The following is a 23,660-nucleotide window of genomic DNA, read 5'->3' on the forward strand; positions in this document are numbered from 1 at the left end:
ATTGAATATGAATTATTTTTTACAATAAAGTTATTTCAATTTGTTTACGTCAAGTTGATGTAAAAGCATTAATTGCACATTCTTCTATAGCTCAAATACGAATTGTATTATCTGGTTTAATGGCAATTACTTGTATAGGGATTTTTGGATCTTATAATTTAATACTTGCTCATGGGCTACATTTCTTATGAACGGATGGGGACACGAAATTTATTTATTAATAAAGAAATATTCAATGGGTTTATGGTGATTTTTATTATGCTCTTCTAATATAGCAGTCCCTCTTTCTTTAAATTTATTAGATGGAATTTTTTTAAGTAATAGAATTGTTTCATGATCTTGAGTAGCTACATTAAAATTATCTTTGTTATCGTTGTTCAGAGCTGCTTATACTTTGTACTTATACTCTTATAGTCAACATGGAAAAGTTTGTTCAGGATCATATACCTTTAGAAATGGAAAAAGTCGCGAATTTTATTTGTTATTTATACATTGATTTCCTTTAAATTTACTTATCGTGAAAAGTGGCATATGTATATTATAATTATAATTAATAAAACATTGATTTATACAAAACATTTTACTTTAAGATACGCATGTCATGCATTTTCGCGCATTAAATTAATAAAACTAATCGAAATTTGAATTAATAAATAAAGTTCTGTACCAAAAAAAGTCATGAAGAAAAATGAATTTGAACTCTTTTAGTTATTGCTGCTTGCAATTAATATTACAATAAAATCATTTTTTATCATATCGATATAAAAAATATAATTTCATCTTCCACAATTTAATATTCAAGTAATTTTTAATAATAAAGTAACACTTCCAACTCGATTAATTAAGATATCACATTCTCAAAATATATATAGCTCAATATATAGCAATAAGATGCTAAAAGTAAGATTAAACAGGCTTGTTAGTTTATGAAAATCATAAAGGGAGGTGTGAAAAAAGCCGCGGCTTTACAAAATGGAGCAATTAGAACGCCGCTCAAAATAAGGCGGATAGTCATAACTCATCCGCAATAAATAATACAATATCCAATGCAAACAAAAGTCGCTCAGCTAAAATATCCCATCTTCCACGTTGTTACCAGCAGGCCTACCTTGTTACCTACCGACTAATACAGTTTCCAATAGATAAATCATTGCTTGTTCAAACAATACTTCCAAAATATTGATTCCTTGGAAAGAGGCAAGACTTCTTTCAAGAAGAAATTCGACTATTGCCTGAAAGAAGGGGAAAGGTCGTATAGTCTACGATGGATAATACTTTGAACTAAGTACGTTGTATCATTTTCTCTAAACGAAGATTGAAAGTTGTAAAAAAAACACTCAAAACTTTTTTTTTTTTTTTTTTCTTTTAATACACACAATAAAAATATCTACCACTAAGAAAAACAATTTTCGATGTTTGATAAAACAGTTTTCGTTTTTTTTTTTTTCCTTTTTTTTATTAACACAAAAAGTTTATTTAATTGACAAAAAAAAAATTAAATCAAATATTTTCTTAGTAAAAAAAAAAAGAAGGAAAAAGGCAATTGCTTACGTATATTAAAACTGTTACTTATTAAACTAACATTCATTTGCAAAATTAAATTCAATTCGATTCTTTTAGTTAGAAGAAATATCTCTGTGCAATTAACTTAAAATTATTTTCATTAAAAAAAAAAAAATTTAAATAAATTATTTCTATAAAAAGTACGTCACTTATTTTTTTCTTATTCGGTTTAACGTCTATATGGCTGCTTGTTGTAACGTCCCCTTTCATTTTCCTCCGAGAGTATTGTGAATTCACTGTAGACCACACACCAGCAATAGGTTAAAATCGCTGAAATTTATACAAAAAAAAAGAAAAAAATTACAAAACGCATTTAGGGTAAAGAATGACACTTGTAGATGCATAATTTCCAAATTCTACGATTCTCTTTGTTCATAAAGTAATCCCTAAAAGTCGAACGATGGCATTGTCTTTATCTCGTTGACACTAATTGCTAAACAAATGTTTTACAATCATAACCTAAAAAAAATTTTTATTTTTTTTTTTCGAAACTTTAGATTTAACAATGATAAGAAAACGAAAAAAGAAATTTATATAGGTTTGTCCGAAACACCCAGAAGGGTTTGAGATAGCTTTTATTATACCGATCCACACTCAGTATCACTTTTTGCGTTGTTCTAAACTTGTCTATCTGTCTGCCCGTTTCATATTGTTGTATTCAACCTACACGACGCAAATTTTTAAGATATTTTCAGGAAGAAGGCTACCGAAAGTTGTTCGCATCGGACCTCATAAGCTTGCCCGTCCATCTGTTGTACTCCACCTACAAGCCATAAAATTTGTAAGATATTTTGAGGACGAAGGGTACCGAAAGTAGTTCGCATCGGACTATATAAGAGCTTGTTTTGCAAAGTCTTTCTAAGAAAAACTATAGGGCGCTTTAGGTGTATGTTTATTTGTTTTTTTCTTCAAAGTTCGTGAAAAATTTGAAAACTTTTTGTATATTAAAAGAATTCCATACCCTTTCACATATTCGGGGCAAAAAATGTCATGTCAAAATACCTCTAAAATTAGAAACAATTGGTTAAACACAAAAGTACATTAAATATATTAAAGTGCCTGATGACTGCACAGAAGATTAAGAAGATGTCAGTGATATGATTAAAAGTCTGTCACTGAAGAGACTTTTTCACAACAGGAGATCGCTAGAGAATCGGGAATTGTATGCGATTTTGTAATAACATTTTGAACCCGCAACGAGTGGTAGAAAACATAATGAAATTCTTTCTGCTCTCAATATCGCAGTAAATCCACAAACAATTTTTTCTCAACCCAATGACAAAAGCCGTTGAAGTTGGTTCTGGTCACATTAATTGTTCGATGACTTCCCGTATAGGGTTTTACTTTGAAAAGTCGTTATACGAATAAGTTTATTCAGTGAAGTGGCATAGGGTGGTGTTTTTACCTGCTTTTACATGGTTTTCTAAATTTCAAATCTTAAGCACGGTAGGCTTTTCTTTGGCAGCAGTGCGTGCTCAGTCGGTAAAGGAGTAAAACGTACCGATTACGGTCACATCCACCACCTTCGCCATTTCTTTCACTTTTCTATTTTCTTTCCGGCGGCCAACCTGTTGCACGAATAGGAGAGATCCGCTCAGTCAGATTTAGTGCAAATAAATAAAAATAACTGTATTTTCTGTGGACATGGAGAGGTGAGTAAACGCTTTCTTTTTTTTTTGTGAAACTTACTTCTGGATATAAAACGTAATACATGAAATGATAAAATTATATTATACCGCCCTTGATATTAAAAAAAAAAAGGAAAAATATATATATATTTACTTTATATATATATATATATATATATATCACTGATTGCGTATTTACGACAAAGTCGTCCAACTAGAAAATTTGTCACAAATATGGCTAAAACTGCAATTTCTTTAACCGCACTACACTATATGAAATAAAATACGACTTAAATTATGCGTTTAAGTGTTTTAGAAATGAAAAGTTTCTCCACACTGTTGGTAATCTAAGACGATTACTTCTTTGTTAACTAAAACCACTTAACCTACATGTCAAATATATGAAACGAATAACTGAGAAGATAAATTATGAATTTCAACCGTTTTAAGTTACCTTAGCAAAATTTATTATAAAATAATAATAAAAATAATAATAATAATAATAATAAGAATAATTATAATGGAAATCTTACCGCAAGCAATCAAACCGAACACCAGCCATAATACACCCGTTAATACGAAGCCATCAATGAAAAAGACAACGGCAGTGTAAATAACAGAAACCAATAGACCGATAGCAATCATAATACCCAATACCACCCAAGGCATCATTAGATAATGATTGCGCTAAATAAATAAAAAAAATAAATAAATAAATGAAAAGCGAATAAAAGAGAAATCTTATTCATCTAAACCGAGTGTTTTCATATACACCATATTGTTTGACTTATTTTTTTTTATTTTTTATTTTTTACTTGGAAGTAAATTATTGATCTTCTTAGACTTGCGAAATGGGATTTATTTAGGAATACTAAAAAAACAAAAAAATGGTAAACTTAAATTTTTATTAAAAATCTTAACCTAACTAGTCAGCTAAATAGGAGCACTTTTAAAAGAAACGAATAGAGCTTGAAGTCTCTTTAGGGTTTGTATTATATCAACTTTCTATAGATCTCGAAATTCACTTTTTTTACAGGGAGCGTATTTGAAAGGACAATAGTTTAAAATTACTTTTGCTAATCTATTGGCATTTTACACGGAAATGATGATCGATCGGAGTTAACCTCACAAAATGGAGCAGAAAATAAAACGATTAAAAATTCGGAATGCCGCTCTCAGTTTGACAATCAACGTTCAGATTTACATTTTTAAAGGCCGCGTTGAGAATAAGAATAAAATATTCTTCTAAAGGCCAGTAAGAAACTCATAGTCGGCCAAGGCCGATCATCGGATACCCTAAAGCACTTACTTTGAAAATTCTACTCTTTTATCAAATAGGAGAGAAGGTTCTAAAAGATACCCCAACCGAATCAAAATTTTCAGAACAATTTAGAAGATTGATAAACTATTATTGAGCAACTTTTGCTGGGAAATTTTTGAAAATAGACATTTTTTTCTTCACAATAAAGCGTTTTAAAGGGGGTACGGCCAAAAAAGTGGACCAAATCGAACCATTTCCAATAGATTTCGTTCTTGAGTGACGATGCTTTAAATTTGTGGAACGTGTCCTTAAATTTACTACATGTCGCATTTATCTTCTAAAACGTTTCTTTTTGGGCGGCTTTTTGGGAATACATTTGGATTTTTTTCCATTTACACGATCTTTTAGACGTGTGGGACATATCTACAATCTGAATCTCACATGTCGCATGCATTTTGCACACAATTTTTCGCATAGTATCTACCGTGTAAAAAAAGACGGACATATTTGTTATAAATATTTTGGTTGCACAAATGAAATAATAAATTGCCGATACATTAATCATTTGATAGTGGATATGAGAAGACTTTACAAAACAGTAAAAAGAAAACAGATCAAGTCACCTTTATAACACCGATTATCATTAAAGTTGATATTAATATTGTCATACATAAGTTAATAACCAATATAATCTTAACAATATTTGGCGGCACCCAATCGAATATGATCGTTTTGAATGTAACTCTCGTCGTAAAAATAATGACAATTGTAATAATTGACAATACTATAGCCAGTAGACCCGATATAATTGATCCATTACGCAGGGATTGACAAAAACAACATGATTTTAAGGGAGGATTCGCCATCTTCTTAATTTACCGTACTAACGCTGGGCACAGCTGGAAGATGAAAAAAAAACGAAAATGAATTAATATTAAGATTAGAAAAATATTTATATATTTAATATTATCTTTTTGCTTCAAAGAAAACTAAAATATCTTTTTTTACTTGCAAGAACTAAAGTCGTCCGATTTGTTTTGGTCCTGCACGTAAGTTAAGATCAGCCTTTTTCTATTTTTATTGTTATCCCGCCTCTACTGATTAAGTGTAGTTAGTGCGTTGTTTCGTCTCAGCTTTCATATAAATTTAGGTGCATATAAATTTAAATTGCCTGTTTGACATTGCAAGCGACTGCGCTATTGTATTATATCGATGTTTAACTTGTGTAACTGGCGTGGAGCCTTAATCAGACGACTTCCCTTGACGAATCGTTGACAATTAATATAGTTGAATTGGCCACCCCTCATCCTTGCAAGACACTCCTGCAAGAGAAGGCCTATTCCAAGCACTAGACACCAGAATAAAAGTTTAGATGTGGCCCAAAACTTCCTCTCTGCACAGGGCGAGGCCTATCAAGCACGTTTAATTATTTAATGCCCCCGCAATTGGCGATAACCATAGCCACTACGAGAACTACCCAAGCGCTCGCACATTGATTAACCTGGTGCTTTGAAAATGTGATCGGACATACCACTTTCCAGCGAAGTTTCCACATAGAATATCAATATGCAAGCGAAGGTCTTAGCAAGCACTGCTCTGCAGTTCAACCAATGTTGTCCTCTCTACCCGCCTAACCAGGGCTTTGTCGCCGCGTGACTTTGTAGGCAATCTGACCCTCGTGGATTCCTTAGTTCATAGTATGCTTTAGAATTATTGGCATGCGCGTATCATTTTGTCCGTAATTTCACACTTGCATTTTGGATTCGCATACTACCAGGGAAGCCAACCCCTCTGGATTTATCGTACAAGGAGAACTAATCCATCCATCACACTACACTATCATTAGCTTTTCGACAACCTAATGGTTGTGTACGGGACCTCTTGAGTAGCTGACTACCTTGGTGAGGAAGTCTGCACGCAGACAATCCCCGATACCCTCGAATACTCTCCAAACAAAGGCACCTCGTTGCCCGGGAGTGTAAACCACTGAATTTTGATACGGAAGGGGATGGGAATGCCGCAGAAGAAAAAGAAATTTTTCCAAATGAGAAAACTTACCGAGCTTCACCTCATTTTACGGTAAAACTCATGCAAGGCTCAATTACATATTGCGTACGGAAAGACAAAACGGATAGAGTAGAGGCGCTTCACTCTGTCGTTAGTTATAAGCCTTTAAAATACTAAACATGATGTCATTTGGATCAATTTTTTGCATAAATTTTAATTTCTGTTGTGGTACTCCCTTACAATAGTTAGGTATAACCATCACATAGATCGTACGTAACCTCAACGTTGATATGAGTTGTGCATGAATAGAATGCTGTAAGGAAAAGTATGTATCGAAAACAATTTTGAAGAAGTTTGGAGAATCACATCTAACTTTCTCAAGACAGAATTTATACGTAACCTCAATGTTGAGTAGTGAAACTTTTTATTCTCTTTACGCAAAAAGGCAGCTTATGGTGGTACTAGTAAAAACGGACGTACTTTCAATATTAGGTAATCAAATTTGCATTGCTTTCTCAACGCCGGATTGAAGCATAACCTCAATGCTGAGTAGTGAAACTTTTTATTCTAATTTAAAGTGTTACTGGGAAGAAGGAACGTAGCTTCAATGTTAAGTGTACAAATTTGCATAACTTTTATAAAATAATTTTTTTTGAAACTTTTATAAAATACTTACACCCTACACCACCTGTGGTATAACTTTATATTAATTTTCTGCGGATGTGTAAACAACAACCAGAAGTACTTAAGATAAATCGTCCCTTTATACTAATGATCGAATCAAAATCATTTATTGAATTGATTTTAACTTGTCTGTCCGACCTAGTTTTTTGGTTTCAACGCACAGATCGCAATTTTTGCGATATATTGATCAAATTTGGTGCATCGATATGCTTTGGATCAAGGATGAACACCTTTGGAAACGGTTCGGATCGGATCATATTTTCGATCATTCCTCATCTAACATTTTTGTTTGAAAAGCCGTTATATGAACAGCTGCATTAAGCAAAGTGGTGTAAGATATATGATGGGAGACCCTAGAATGTTTCCCTACCGTATTTTTACTTGGTTTCTTTTGAAGCTTACGTGACTTTTCTTACGAATTTAAGCAAAGAAATAATATTTTTTTTTTCCAAGTATATTTAATTAAACTTGATGAAAAAATTCGGATAAATTATGTATGGTAAATAAATGTTGTATATATATAATGCTTTTATAAGAGATCTGGAATATAATTTTTTTATGAATAACAACAAAAAGTTATTCAATTGAACTTTTAAAAACACTTATAAATACAACGTATACTTTAATATCCATAAATGTTTTTTTTTTTTTGTAAGAAAATTTCGCAGTGATTACTTCATTGATTTTAAAGAATTGTATTCATTGAGCACAAAAACGAAACCCACACTTTAAGAGCTTTAGTATAAACGTAAAGAAAGAAAAACAAGTAAGAATGCTATAGTCAGATAAGGCCGACGACTAGATACCTTAGATCATTTCGTCCAATGCAGTCATTCACTTATTTTCTTAATAACAGATAAAATATTCAATATTACTTTAATGTAAATACACAATTTTCATGAAAGTCCTCAACGTGGTCCAAATTTTGCAAATTTAATTTGCTTGTCAAAGATTTTATTACTTCCGAGATGCTTCTCTCACAAAAACGACAACTTGCCGCTTACTTCTTATATATAATGCGAACTAAAAACTAGGCCTATGTGATCCAAATTCCCTATGGTTAATTTACAAAGGACAAATTTTCATTCCAAAATATTAAAAAATTGAATCCCTTGGGCATATGAAGGCCTATTTTTCGTTAGGACCATTATATGAATTGGGATCCAAAAACAGGCCTACCTGGTCCAAATTCGGTAAGATTAATTTTTATGGCAGATTATTATGTTATTATGTTACAGTGAAAATTAGGTCTTCTTATCCCATAAGGACTCAATTTTCATAGGGAAGATTGCAAAAATTTATCTCATCCCATGCAAAGTCTTCACACCGATTTTGAATGCTGAAATAACATTGCTAAGCGATTTTTATCACCCAATTTGTAAAATTACACTATTCTCCCCATGTAATGACTTATGAAAATGGAGAATGGTCGAAAAAGTGCTCCATTCCCAACCATTTTCAGTAGCGTTCGTCCTTGGCGCAAAACACGCCGTTGGGATAATTTTCATCAAAATTTCTGAAAAATTGCGAGGGTGAACATAACAAGAGGACAGACAAACGATTCTGAACCGATTGGTAGAAAAATCACGCGGTGTATCTCAAGTCCTTCTGGGCCTTACATACGTTCGCATAAACTTAATACACCCTGTACTACAAGTAGTGTAGAGTATAAAAAGCAGCATTCACTTTAGCTACCGACAAGGTCTAGAATATTTACTTATTTCATTGTAGAGAAATCTCATAAGTAAAATATGTCTCTATATCGATTTACTCGAATAAAAAGCTGCAATATATAAACAATTTTAAAATCTTCAATGAAATCGCTTAATGACTGACTACGATGGGTTTGGTAAAAAATACAATTTATTAACAAAAAAAAAAACTTGATATTAATTAAAGGCATATATATACCCATATAGACACATGGATACTTTTGTTAATGCGTTAGGTAGATATGAATGCTGGTGATCATCAATTGTGGAAACTCAATTGCTTCAGCTTGCGGAAATTTCAGTTCATTGCATTTCTGAACGACGGCGGTCAAGATTAAGAAATAAAAAACAACAAATGATAAATGAAATAATTGGGAAAAACTATTGTTGTTGTTACTTTAAAGCGATTGTTCATTAACTTAAACGAGTAAAGGGCAGTCCCTTAACATAGGGGCATCGCTGTGACTCTGTACACTACTGATTGATGAACACGTTCAATTAATAGTTTTTATATCGATAAGCAGGCCATAGATAGGGTAGAATGTAGAAAGGCTCGGCGCTTATGATCTGCCCGTTTGGTGAGTAGGTTTTGTCCGTCCGTTTGTCCCTTTAAGAGTAGAGCGCGCGTATTTCTTTTAGATAGAATCGTCTGTGGACTGCTCGTGGGACTGAAATTTGAACTCCCCTCCTCCCCCCATAACTCCCAAACAGAAACTACACGTGCGTCCGTCTCTACAGCCTCCGATGCTCTGCAAGTGACATTTAAATGCGGCCCTAAAAGTAACAAATTCGATATTCAGACCGACAGTGAGGATTTCCACAAACAGCCTTTACAAGCCTTTATATTGAACTTGTACAGAAGAAGTTGAGATAGACCCACCTTTTTTTGTAGTAACTAATTTAGAATTACTTTCTGAATCGATCTAAGCTTGTCGGTTGATATGTCCTTGTTGTAGTCTTCTGTTCAACCTTGCAATTTTTGTGACATTTCGGTGAAATTTGCTACATCTAAGGATTTTAGCCCAAGAAAAAACGCCATTGAAAATGTTTCGAATCTGCACTTTTCCCTCACTTCTCATGCAGCAACGCATTTTCAAAAGTCTTCGTAGTATGGGGTATTTAATGGTGGCTCGTGGTACACTATAACCTTTGCACTTGTTTCAATTATTCATCTGACCGAATAAAAGGTCACGAGTACATTGCCTCGAACACATTCCGTCAATACAAGTACTTTACGACAAACAACGTAACAAAATTAGTACACCGCCAATATTCTAGCGAGAAATGTAAAAATAATCAAACAGAAGAGCAATGGACTTGGCTTCGAAAATCTATTATAATACCATGAAATGAGCAAAAAAAAAAAAAAAAATAGCAGACACGTATGCATTTTAAAGAGTTTATCTCATTTATTTCAGAAATGAATCATGACTTTTTTTGTTAATTTTCTACCTTTGAATGTAAACCCACAGCGAATATCGAATAAATTTTAAATATAAAACATTTAACAAGCTTCCTTAATTGTCTCACAATCGTTAGTTGAACCTTATTCAAACTGTTCTTGATGTATGTAGTAAATGACTCTACTCTAAGTCGAGCAGAGTTTTGAGATCACCGACGTCGATAATCATTTGTCGGCCAGAATAATAGAGTTATCAACGATTTTGAAAGTTTTCTTTAGTAAAACAGCGTTGAACGGCACCTTCTGACATTGATGTTCCAGCTCTCAGCTAATCATCTTTGATGAGTCTTCAATGAAGCGGGCCATATGGCATTCCTTGTATTCCATTTATAGGCCTTTTGCTTCTGCTTACCATCGTCTGAAACTCTTTTCAAAATCCTACTTAAGAATTCTTGCTGCAGCTAAACAATTAACCTTTTTTATACTCGCCAGTTCCCATGTCTCGATACACTTATTTAGTCATAATACGAGTTTATGATCGATCTCTATTGTTGTAAAGTGCGAGGAGAAAAACGGTTAAGGAAATAATAGCGACCTCAACACAGAATTGTAAACCGCTTTCAATAGATACTTCCGATGGAATATCTCGCTTTTATTTGGCAAATATTTCTCAGTAACCTTGTAACTTATTCACATTTTTTCGTTCCACATTTAAATTGTAATGAAATTTAATATAAGTCACGATTAGTGAATAATTACTTTTTTCTAGACATCAGTGCAAAATGAGGGGTATATTCATTTTGTAAAAACATTTGCAACGCCCAGAAGGAAGCATCAGCGACCCCACAAAGTATATACATTCTTTATCAGCATAAAATTCTAAATCGATTTAATCCAGTCTGTCTGTCCGTCTGTCCGTTGTAAACAATCTCCTCCCGGCAAAAATGAGCCCATCGACTATAAATTTGGTAGAAGCATTGGTAGTTGTTGCTGGCAAGTTGGTTTTGAAAATGAGACAAATCGGTAGAAAGGCATGCCCACAATACCACGCATACTGAGAACACCTCTGTTTTTCAAAAGAAATACAAAATTGGTGGTTCTCTCACTAATCATAAACTGTACCAGATAAATATACGAACATTTGAAGGCATATTCTATGGGCGATGCTGACCGGCTTGTACAAAAATGGAAAAAATTGACCTCGCCCAATATAACCGTGTATCAAAATTTAATTTTTGTTTTTAGGTATATAAGCTTTGGCCAATTCCAAATTTGGAATGCACCTTAATATGTCTGTCTCTTAGTCTGTTTATATGTCTGTCTAGCCAATCGTGTGGTAAACATTCTACAGTCCACAAGAATAAGGAGGCCGCGTACATATTTGTCAAAGAATTTGATAGTGACTTAAAGTTTTCAAAGAACACGCCTACAACGCCCACACGACTATGCGACAAGAACCTTTATTTTGAAAATAGAAAAAAACAGCTGCGTCCACTCCATATTATTGAGCATGAAAATTCATCTCCTTTACTTTTTCTGACTTTTTTTGAGAATAACGGGTGATGGGTATAACAGATTCGGTCAGGAGCAAATACAATTTTTTTACTTGATAAAATATCAATACAAATGTTAATCTGTTTAAGTGCGTGTACTCTATATGTTTGACGTAAGTACGAATGACATTTAACAGAATTTCACCGTTTATTTATATATAAAACTAATAGAAACCCTATTTTAATTGCTTTTTATATTAAACAATGAAAGCCGATGATTTAAGAAGTGAGCGGCTGTAGACTTCAGCCCTGGAATTTATTTCTCTAACTAAATTGATTATAATAGCAATAATATTTATATATCGGACAATATCTCCGGACAAACTTTGCGATCGAATGCATTCTAGATTTTATTTGAAACTAAACACAGGCATAAAGAACAGTTTCAACATAAATGGCAACAATGGCTTACAACCTGTTTTAAAATGACGTAATAAACGAATGCAAATATGTAAGCATGTATATATCTATGCATACAGTGGGTACTAGTTGCAAGCATACGCAAGAAAAAACATCATGTTTCGTCAATTAAAAAAAAAGTTGCTAAAAATATCTCAATGTCATGTTTATTCTTTCGCTTATTATTTGGTTTTTCAAGAGAAATTTTTCTTTTTTTCATTAAGAAAAGCTGAGATCTTTTTCGTTGATCATCTCCAAAAATATCTCAAGTCATTACAGAGAGAGAAAGAGAGAGAGAGAGAGAGAGAGGAAGTTTGAATATACATAATACACAAAAGTTTGATTAAGATAGTTATAAGATATTCAACGTGAATAAAAAATACATGCACAACAACATTAAAAGGAAAATTTTAAGGTAATCAATTTGTTTTTTTTACTCGCTACACTACTTGTAGTGTAGGGGTATATTAATTATGTGCGGATGTAGGCAAAACGTAGAAGGACTTGACAAAGACCCACTTATCTTATTATACCTAGCGATTCAGAGTCACTTGTAAACAAACAAAGTTGATGTTGCTCAATCAAGTTTGAATGACTATGACCTCTAATGGAGTAATTTATCGATAAGAAAATATCAATAACATTTCCAGCAACACTGAATCACTCAAGATCCATAATCTATCTTACTGATCAGCCGCCCGATGAAATCTCAAATATAACTAGAATACGTATACTTTATGGGGTCTTTCAGGCTCCCTTTTGGGCATTGCAAACATTTTCACAAACTAAATATATTCCACATCCTTCGAGAGACCAATCTAAAAACATAGGAAGATATTATTACTACCTTCGTCAAACAACTTGAAGAAAGTAAGCCCAAATTGACCATGTACACACAAAGCTCGTTCAACTTTCATTTTAGGTTGTGTCAGACATTCACTCCAGCCAAGACTGTATATAATGTATTCCGCTCTTTATATCTTACTACAAGGGAAAGACAAATTAGAGAGGGAGTCGGCTCAGATTCAGTTATTACTATTATCATTGCTATTATCATTAATTTTGACCAGACAAATAAATTCGAAGACTATAGTCTTAAAACACTAGCATCTTAGGCTACCGGCTTTATCAAATACTTTGCCCTACTTGAAATTTGAATGCACGGCCGATCATTTAGATAATATTCTGTAAGTGAATTGTTTTAAACTACTAAACAAAATCTTTACTAAGGTAAATTCACATTCCGGTGATGCGAACCTAATTTAAGAATAGTTAGGAACACCTTTGTAAGTATTATTATTTTATTTAGACATTCTTCTTCAATTCTTAAGATGGGCGTATGTGCTATTTAACGCGTCATTTTTTCACTTCTTTAAAAAGAAAGAACGGAGAGAATCGAATTTATAAATAAGCAAAAAAAAAAGGAAATCCTACATACAAACTTTTTTTGGTAAAACCTGTATATAGTTGAGATACTCGTATAAACATTTTTCACTCTTTCCTCCTCTTGTTTACATTGTTATTATATATCTTACATTAGATTAACTAAATGCTTGTTATGCACCTAACCAGTTAATTGTGTATGACAAATATATACGTCATAATCCGTCCATCTGTCCTTCCCTTATGACATTTCATCATTGTAAATGTGTACTTGCCATAATAATTCATTTTTGAAAATATTTTTGCCATTTTCTCAAGTCGTCTCATTACAATCTAACTTCATATCTGTTTTTGACGAGCATAGTTGTCATCGCTAATAAAGGTCAACGCAGATAACTAATTAAATGTGCATCGCAAGCTTTCTACACTTTCTACACTATTAACTGACAAGTGAGTTCTTAATCATCATGAGCACAAGAACTCTCGCTAAGACTCAATAGAATTAAATCTGTTTATAGCTTCAATAAAAATTTAAATTCTCTTTAGCTTAAAATTGATTTTGTTTAGAACATTGAATGCATAATTGTTCAAGTTAATAAATAAAAGTTATTCATAAACTCAAGTCCACCATACCCTTAACACTACCTCGCTTAATACATTTATTCAGACACTAATCAAAGTAGAGCGTAATGATCTAAAATAAGGTTACAGCGATCCAATCGGATTTTTCCTGCGACTAAAACTCGTTGATTTATCAAATTTTGTCAAAACATGTGAAAAATGAAATTAACTCAAGTCGGACATACGGACATACAAGCTTAGATCGATTCAGAGAATATTCAGGTCCATCTGGGTGTTATGCACATCCGCACCGCAAGTAGAGTACAAAGTGTAAATAGTGTATAAAAAAAAAAAACTTCAGTTCATTACAAATTAATTCAATTCAGATACAAACATACGCCATATATGACGAGTACACTCGCGATCGCTTCAATTTTGCGATGAAGTTAATTGATTAAATTCTCGTATCAAGTTTTAAAATAAAATAAGTGACCGAGTATTCAAAGCGTTCGACCAACAACTCAAGGACCGTGAGGTCAAATTTCAATTGCTATCGAGTTTCCAAAAAACTGGAAAAAAAGAACATTTAATCATTTATAACTTTGTGTGAACATGGCATGTGGCATGTGGTAAATATGCAAAATTTCAGCTTACTATCTTTCAGAATTTGTGAGTAATGAGCAAAAACCCATAAATTTTTGCTTAAAAAGGCGTACAGCTTACACTTTACTGCGCGCATGTTCTCTAACTAATTTGATCTATTTTCAATACTAACCTGGGTGTAAAAACTTCCAATATTTCTGCAAAATTTGAAGGCGTTATCTTCATTTTTGGAGAGTGTCAACAAGATGCAGACAAACGGACAGACATGGCTTAATCGATTCCGAATTTTGCGCTGATTAAAAATATATGAATGAAACTTTCTTTTCGGATGTTGCACACATTATGAAAAGAAAACGAAATTAGTATACCCCCATCCATCAGCGATGGGTACAATAATAATAAAATAAATCGATTCTCAAGAGATCGTATTAAAAAATTGTCTACACTCTACGATCAAGCCCATCACCAAGCGCCTAACTCTCGGACTTGACTCGCGATCACATTAACAAGCAAACTTTCAAAAATGTATATATATATATATTTGCTCCGTCTACGTATCTATATACATACATGCCATTTATTCATAGAAACTCTACCTACTCGTAATTAATAGAAAACCTTTCCAAGTTGAGCAGAAGCTAATGCTTTATATTAAAAAATTCAATCTAAGCCGCGCGCGCGCATATAATTTCTCCTTCTTTTTCATATTTATGTTGTTCACAGCAGGCGAAGTCTCGAAGTGAATGAATGTTTAAATGATTCGCAATTTAGGTTAACAGGCTAATGTACAATACAGTGGGTGCGCATATATGGTCTTATTTGTTTATTGCAAGCATGGTTCTAAACGTTTTCTCTCCTTCTGTGGTCTTAGATTGTATACAATTAAGTTCACGATCTTCTTCTTACATTAAAAAAAAAGAACAAATTAATCAATATGTGGTAAAGAGTAAGAATTTTTTCTCAATTATTTATATATATATATATAATTATTTACATATATATATTATATATATATAATTGAGAAAAAAAAAAAAAAAATATATATATATATATATGTAAGCACATTTAAATGATTTTCATTCACATGATATAATTTTTCATATCTGTAGTTGGTTCTCTTCCGTCACGAATGAAACAGAAAGCTTTCATTGTATAAATTGCATTATATACATATGAGTCAAATCATAAAGTCGACACTCATGTCGATGAAATGTAACTAATTAAATTCTGTTATATTTTAGATGATTGGCTTTTTCTTAAATGTTTCTAATATATTTTACATTTAATTTTTCACTCCTCATTTTAGGATCAAATGTATTCCGCAAATTTGAATTGATAGCAACTCTGTAAGATGGGTAATTTTCATAAAAACCAATGAAAGGTTAGGGCAATTACGAGACCCGGAAGAAAGCTTCAATGACCCTACAAAATATATACATACTTGACCAGCCTGAGTAAGCCTGAGTTGATCTAGACAAATCTGTCCGAGTGCCTGCCTTTAGTACATACATCTCCGATTGTAGAAATTAAAATATCATCTTAGTATTTGGAAATAACATTGGACGTTACTGCGCATAGGTCGATATTGACTATGGGTTAAATTGATCAAAGGGCTCGCTTGCATAAGCTGAGAGACATAAACTGAGCCATAAGCTTAGATAAACACATCTATTTTCAAAAGCCAAAATATTGAGTTTTTTACTCATTACTCGTACTCTTCTTTTACCGATTATAATTTCCAGATACGTTCTGTATGTGATCTTACAATACTTATGTCAATCAGGAAGAAGTGAGGAAATAATGACCGCAGCATAGTGGATTCGATGCCTCTACTGATTGGGCGCTCACTATAACTTAAGGCAAGCTAATGACTGTTACTAATGCTTGATATCGCGCTGGCAAAATTGGATGACATTGATGTGAAGGACAAGTGGTTTCAATAGGACGGTGCCCGGCTCCGTGGAAAATCTAATTACTCCATGAAGCAATCCCCCATATTGTGTGCTCTCTTGCTTCGGTGATCAGAATTTCGATGAAAGAGTACATATATGCCGGCGAAGCCATGGAGCTGTTCCTCACATAACCCGATTCGATAGAAAGATTACATTTAAAAAATTCTATTTAATTAAAACTTGCTTCAACTTTGGAACATCCCGTATAAGCAACGGAATTCGTCAAATCATTTCTAAAATCCACTTTAGCTCATAACATTCGTCGACTTTTTTGCGAGTTTATGAATTTGCGATAAAATTACACGAGTTTTCCTTTCCTTTACTTTATTTTTTCTTTACCAGTTACTACGATGCGGTTCTGATCCGTTTTATAGTTGCAAATGCTCGACCAAATGATCCGAATTTTATACTGACTTTTTCTTTTCAAAACAACCATGTATTTTTTTAAATTTCCATGCACAATATTTCTCATATTGCGAAAGAGAAAAAAAAAAAAAAAAAGCTATTGCAATATTCACATGGAATTATGCATATACTCAATAACCTGATATAGTTTATTTTTTTCGCGCCTTGCTCTCTACCATTTTCTTTTTCTTTGGTTATTTACTTTATCCACTTTCATATTTTTATTTACTTGTATTTGATATTATTATAATTTTTATATGAGCAAAATGCGCAGAAAAGATTTCAATTTTTTTTTCTTTCTCTTCTGTTTCTTGGAAAACCTTTATATTTCATCTTTATTCGCATTAAAAAAAATTTCCAAAAATTTTTGTTTATATTGAGATATTCATATATGAAAAAAACAATTGAATATGCATAAAATTATTTTTAAACTTGATCTTGAAAACACAACAGTCAACCATATAGTAAAGCTTTTTCTTTATGTTTATTTATAAAAGTAATGTGCGTTTTTTAGTTTATCTATGCACATATGTTCGCATTCATATATAGATATATATATATACAAATATTTCTTTGAACAAATACGTAATCCTTATTTTTATTCACCTTTTTTATTAATTTATTAATAATTATAATATTAAAAGAAATTCTTTTCAAAAGAAAATTAAAAAATATTTTTTCTTTGCTTATATTTTTCTCAGTTTTATTTTCAATTTATGTTTCGTCTCACGTCATTTATGCGAGTTTAATTTATTTACAACGCGTTGACGAGGTCCTCTCTCACTCAATTCTCGATAGTGAATGCAAAATGTTTTTTCCCTTTTTTAAACCAAAAGTTGTTTACATTTGCTTGACTTTTATTATTCGTTTTTGTTGCTGTTGGTGTTGATTGTTTTAGTATTTTTTACTACAACCACTTTTATACTTGTTGTTGTGTTGTTGCTGGCTTTACGATGATCTGTTTTGAACGTCTACTTTGTTGTATAAGATATATAAAGCTGCGCGCGAGAGAAAAAAAGTTTCTGCTCACTTCCTTCACTTGCTTACATTAAATCAGAGGCAAGATAGCCCAAATGTAATCTAAGAATACTTATTAAACACTTTTTGTGTTTGTGTTATCAATATGAATAGAAAGAAGAAGTAAACAAAAGCTGTTAATTAGCAGAAATTTGATTGCTTGCGCCTTCATCCGCATTGACAAAAATTCTGTTAACAGTTCCTCACCTTCTCTCAAACGCTTGCACATCAAAAGCGTATACAATTCTGCTGTCAATGGTATACATATAGCTTAGCTTGAATTTTGCACAAGATCTTGTTTTGTTGTCAGAGACAACAAAATTGGTCTAACATCTTATTTAAAACGCAAACTAGGAATCCAATTAGAGACTTTTTGTGCTTCCATTATCAATAAGAATAATAAAGCTGTTAATTAGCAGCAATTTGATTGCTTGCTCTCGGGCAAAGATTCTGTTGATGGTTTCAGTAACATGGCATTGCTTTCTCTCAAACGCTTGCAAAGCAGAAGTATACATAACCTCTGTTCTTAGGTGAATACATGCGCCGTGATATTGAATTTTGAATAAAATATTGCACCATCTTGCTATTTAGTTGTTTCCGATATACAAAGCTGAGAGTGAGAGAAAAAAGTTTCTCATTACTTGCTTATGTTAAATGCAATTTGAAATAAATGAGAAATTTTTACATTCTCATTGGGGAATTTTTACATTCTCATTTTGATTTAATATTGCTCTATGGATTGATTAATATTAAAAGCTTCACTTCTTAGATAACGAATAATTATAATTATTAATCCACGCGTATTGCGTATTGCGGTTGAAATGAAATGTTGAATGTTTTCAATACACGAATGATGTATTGATGTCGCTTGCAAAAGAGCAAAATCTTTTAATGTTTTCATTCAGAATTCCGATAGTAATTGAAAACTAAAAAAAGTGGTTACACTATGAAAGGACATGGTCCGCAAGTAAATTCCCCTCCACCACTTCATTTAATAGTGTTATTCATATAACGACTTTTCCAAGTATATATATCGATGTACTAAATTTCAATGGCAATCTGTAGATTGAACAGAAAAAAACTAGACAGACAAACGGAGACAAATCAGAATCAATTTTTGAAGTGATCAGTATAATAAAAAAAAAATCTGAAGAAACTAATGAAAATGTTAGCTTTTCCTATCATATTTTAATCTGTGCAAATGATGCGTATATTTAGTATAAATTGTAGAATCTGTTAGGCATGTCTTTCTGACATAAGAAAAGTGATGAAATTCAAATTTCACGATATGTTTGCGCAATAGTATGCGTAACAATCGATGAACTCGCATAAAAGTCCTATGAAAATACCATTCAAAATATATATGATATGTTTCGCTTTAACCCTGCTTCTAAATAGCCAACGACAGATAATGGTAGGTGTTAATATATTCGACCCAAGCTGCATATAATGTCTTATTTGTTATGGTATACGAGATATGCACTCTGTTAAATATGGTCGATGCATAGTTTTCCATTCCGTTAATGGCCAAATAAGTGAAAATATGTCTATACAACTTGTTACTGCATGTTTTCCTGATGTTGCCCATTTTTGTTGACGCGAGACTGTTTTGCAGTCACCACATTATTTGGCATTCGTCTGCTTTTTATACCATAAACATTATTTGTAGTGGAGTTTTTTGTTAAAATGTTTTTAGAATTTCTCCTGAATAAGTTCACACGCATAATCACGCTTGTGAATGATTTTCATATACTTACTACTGAAGAAAGAGGGCGCACTCATTTTGTCGTAATAACGCTATATATTCTTAATCATCACGAAATTCTGAATCGATTAAGCCATGTCTGTAGATCTGTGCGGTGGCCGCAAAAATGAAGTCACCGGCTTCAAACTTAGTACAAACATTAAAAGTTCTTGCGCGCAAGTTGGTATTGCAAATGGGTCAACATTTCTCAGAGCACACGCCCGCAGTAAAGCGTAAGCAGAACGCAACCTCGTTTCTCTAAGCAAAAATTAATGGATTTTTGCTCATTACTCACAAATTCTGAAAGATAGAAAGCTCTGCCATTTATGTGCAAAATGGAAAAAATCGTCCACGCCCACAAAATGTTATTCGTGATTGAGTTTTCCTTTTTTTTCGGTCCTTTTATGCTTATGAGGTAAACAAGATAGAACGTTTAACATTATTTTATACATTTCTTAACTGAAAGTATTTTGCCTAAAAATATGTTGTATCTAAAATAAATATGGTAGACACCACGACGTGGTGGATTAATTATTTCTTAATATTAAGAGCGTTATCAAATAAAAGGTCTTGAAGAGTAGAATGCGACAAGCTGAGTACATTAATTGCAAATTAATTACGGTGGACGTCAGCATGTATTAATTTTTCTTAGCAATACCTTTCAGTGAATTAGAAGATGGAGTATAAGTTCTATTCCAATCACTTTTGCTTAATCATAAACAAAAGCATGGGACTCTAAAGGTTTCAATGGTGAGAGATATTTAGCTCCAACTGAATATAATTTTCTGACTCCTTTTTCATGGATTTAAATGATCAAAACCATTGACCCGAGTTTCGCCACGACTTATTCTGTTTGATATTTTGCAGTATTGCTTAACATTTACGTACCTGTGACGGGTTATGATTAAATAGGGGAATAAAAGTGAGAACAACGAATTGAATAAGTTTTACTTTTTGTGACGAAAAAAACGCTTAATTTATATATGATTTTATTGGATTCGGACTTGACTTTTGATGTGAAAAAAGCACAAGCTGGAACTCACATTCCATCGTTTACAATTTAGGAAAGAAGCTTTTTATTACCCGATCCATGGACCTAAATTCAGAGTAGACCTACTCCTTAGTAGCAAAAAAAGATCTTTTTGGAACACAGGCTACTCGCCAGACAAGACATTCAACCGTTTGTGGGTGTCAGTCGAGTATAATATTTTGGTATTTTATACCCGAATGTCTTTGTTCCTTCCTTCATGTAGGTATTAAACTACGGGCTATCATACGAAACGCCCTTTGGTTTTACGGCACTCCATTGCTCTCTTTCGTTGCATTTGCAACAACAGATTTGTGATATGATATGTATGCTCAGAACAAAATAAAGATACCGAGGACTGTCAGCCCATTAAATGCAAATTTGCTATCCGATTTGGTTGTAAGTCGACTAAAGGCAAGTGAAGTAATTGGTTCGATTTACACACTTAAAATGTTTATTATCATCTAAACATATTACATATTATCATCATACATTAATCATATTATCTCCGGCTTATACTAGAATAAAAGTTTTCAACAAAATTCTTGTAGTAATAGTAAAAAAGAAATGATAGATTGTTATTAAATTTTATTGAAATTATTGTTCGTTTTATAGTTACTCGTTTTCAATTTCTTTTTCTCATAATAAATATTACATAAAAGATAAAATAATAAAATATTTTTTTTTTTTGCACTTGATATTTATACAAATCTTTTAGGCTGAATCAAATATATTGATAAAAAAAAAAAATGAAGAAAGAAAATGGCGGGGCCAATATGTTGATTCACTGGCTCTATCCTTTTTATGAGGAATAATGATAAATTCATTACTAATTTTTCACGTTAGTTGGTGCAGATTTAAAACTAAACTTTGCGTGCATTTTTGCGATTTTAAAATAAGGATATAACTTTTTTCCGAAATTATGACAGCATGAATAGAACTGTTCTATCTTCCTTTCGTGCATTAAATGTAAATATAATACATTGATTTTGTCGTTAAATTTAAATTATTTAACGAATTAAGTCTAAATTTACACAAAATTCCCAGTGTAAATATACGCTTTGCACGAACCGTATGTACGTATATATGCACGCATTCAAGATTCGTGGTTAGAGAACGTAAATACTTTTTTTTTCTTTTCGTCACAATTTTGTATTCATTTAAGTCCTGAATTTTCAATATTCTCTTGATTGCTGGCGTCTTCGCCGTGTGATTATGATATATATCGCAATTTGACCAACTTGATTACTGTTATCATTTTCCACCCATTTTGGCCGTCCATCTGCTTTCAATTAAAACAAACCTATGAAGAATTTCGCTCGCAGTTGTTTTCCGAAAAATAGAAAGGGAGGAGATAAGGAAACGAAAAGTTAGGAAATCCTACTTCACTTTACTCATTTGCTGATGGTTTTCTGCCGCTTCCTTTTTTCGTTGCTTTTCTCGCATTACCTCAGCATCTCTGCGCATAAAAATTCGAAACTTAATCAAGTATTTAAAGGGGAATTGCAAATATTTACCTCGCTTTACGTTGCTCAACGGTAAGATTATCATTACGTTTCCCTTTGTTTAGCTCAGCTTGTTTTTTTAGATTTTTTTGTCGTGCAAGATCTCGCTGATTACCACCTAAGACAGTAGCAATAAACAATATAATCAATGGCATCAATTAAAGAGAAGAAAAGGGAACAGCAGTTGGCTAAGGTAACAGACAAAATTAAATTTAGTAAGCAATAGGATAATAAACAAATCGACTAGAAATTTTAGGTTTGTTTACATGTTGATGCGAAAAAAAAATGTTCCATCCTATTGTCTGTCATTGATAACCAGTAAACTGCTGCTGTATCTCCCAACATTCGAGAGTACGTTTGGTAACTTTCTTTACTTACGTGTCATGTTGCTTTATTCACTATCAAATATATAACAATGTAAGGAAATTAATTTTAAATTTCTGGACTCTTTAATGCGTGGCCAAAACGCTTCAATTTAAATAAAAAATCTTCCCTTTCTCGTTCTGGATTTTTCTAATTTCTTTTATTTCACTTTCAGTACTAACAACAATGGCAAAACAAGATATGTGGGGAAAAACAGAGTTGCCATGCAAAGCAATATAATAACTTGTAAAAAACTTATACACATTCTTATTTCTTTTCGGGGGAAATTTTTCGTACTAATTAATAATAAGAATAAATCGAAGATTTTGTTAAAAAAAAGTGAAAATATTGTTTAGTCGACCCAGATTGACCATTGGCAATTAATTGATTGCTTTATAATATATCTACTAATAGTGCTGTAAGCATATTTTTTATTCATTTTAAACATCTATTGAACCACTTAAAGCTATATTATCGATTTTCCCAAAGCCAGCATAACTATTTTATTCGACCTATATCTCCCCATTTAGTGATTTAATCATATCTCTTAATAAAAAAAAACTCTCGTTAAAAACAGGTGAAAACTTTATAGTCGAGTTAGGTTGGCTATTAAGTACTGCATTGTCAAAACAATGCTTATTTTTACCGTCGGCTACAAATATTATGCACTCTGTTTAGAAAAACAAACTATTACGGGACTGTATATTAAAAATTATACCTCTTTCCCAACGAAGTCTTGCGTTCCGTTGGTTGTGCCCAAAAGTTTCCAAAGTTGACGTATTTTTATATAATTTTTTATGTCAAATTACTATTCACTAATATCAATTTTCGTGAAACCCTATGTAGAAATCCTAGCGTAAAATCCAAAAAACAGGCGGAAATGATTTAAGT

The 23,660-nt window shown here is 32.4% G+C and overlaps 2 protein-coding genes across 4 annotated transcripts; both read right to left on the bottom strand.

Moving 5' to 3' along the window:
* Positions 1-1,505: 1,505 nt before the first annotated feature.
* Positions 1,506-17,761, bottom strand: LOC119639911. Of its 3 annotated transcripts, none has more exons than XM_038037622.1 (4): positions 17,720-17,761; positions 5,076-5,351; positions 3,725-3,878; positions 1,506-1,833 (listed from the first exon to the last, which is right to left on the bottom strand). In XM_038037622.1, the coding sequence occupies exons 2-4, from the start codon at positions 5,316-5,318 to the stop codon at positions 1,733-1,735; spliced, it is 498 nt and encodes a 165-aa protein (XP_037893550.1). In that variant the 5' UTR covers positions 5,319-5,351; positions 17,720-17,761; the 3' UTR covers positions 1,506-1,732. The 3 variants fall into 3 exon arrangements, with proteins under 3 accessions (XP_037893550.1, XP_037893552.1, XP_037893551.1); XM_038037624.1 differs by lacking the exon at positions 17,720-17,761 and adding an exon at positions 10,732-10,935; XM_038037623.1 differs by lacking the exon at positions 17,720-17,761 and adding an exon at positions 5,984-7,590.
* Positions 17,762-21,540: 3,779 nt separating this feature from the next.
* On the bottom strand, positions 21,541-22,970 carry LOC119639946 (putative SERF-like protein). The gene is made up of 3 exons (XM_038037690.1): positions 22,785-22,970; positions 22,419-22,524; positions 21,541-22,360 (listed from the first exon to the last, which is right to left on the bottom strand). Exons 1-3 carry the CDS (start codon positions 22,789-22,791, stop codon positions 22,282-22,284), a joined length of 192 nt encoding a protein of 63 aa, XP_037893618.1. The 5' UTR covers positions 22,792-22,970; the 3' UTR covers positions 21,541-22,281.
* Positions 22,971-23,660: the final 690 nt, after the last annotated feature.

This window comes from Glossina fuscipes, unplaced genomic scaffold, assembly GCF_014805625.2.
Source record: "Glossina fuscipes isolate IAEA_lab_2018 unplaced genomic scaffold, Yale_Gfus_2 114, whole genome shotgun sequence".
In the NCBI taxonomy this organism is placed as follows: domain Eukaryota; kingdom Metazoa; phylum Arthropoda; class Insecta; order Diptera; family Glossinidae; genus Glossina; species Glossina fuscipes.

Excerpts from the sequence above, each read along its gene's own strand:
- LOC119639911 (XM_038037622.1), bottom strand. The coding sequence starts at position 5,318 with ATGGCGAATCCTCCCTTAAAATCATGTTGTTTTTGTCAATCCCTGCGT. Across the intron at positions 3,879-5,075 it reads TGATAATCGGTGTTATAAAG|CGCAATCATTATCTAATGAT; the intron begins GTGACTTGATCT and ends TTATTTATTTAG. Across the intron at positions 1,834-3,724 it reads GTTCGGTTTGATTGCTTGCG|CGATTTTAACCTATTGCTGG; the intron begins GTAAGATTTCCA and ends TATAAATTTCAG.
- LOC119639946 (XM_038037690.1), bottom strand. Across the intron at positions 22,361-22,418 it reads GTTGAGCAACGTAAAGCGAG|AGATGCTGAGGTAATGCGAG; the intron begins GTAAATATTTGC and ends TTTTATGCGCAG.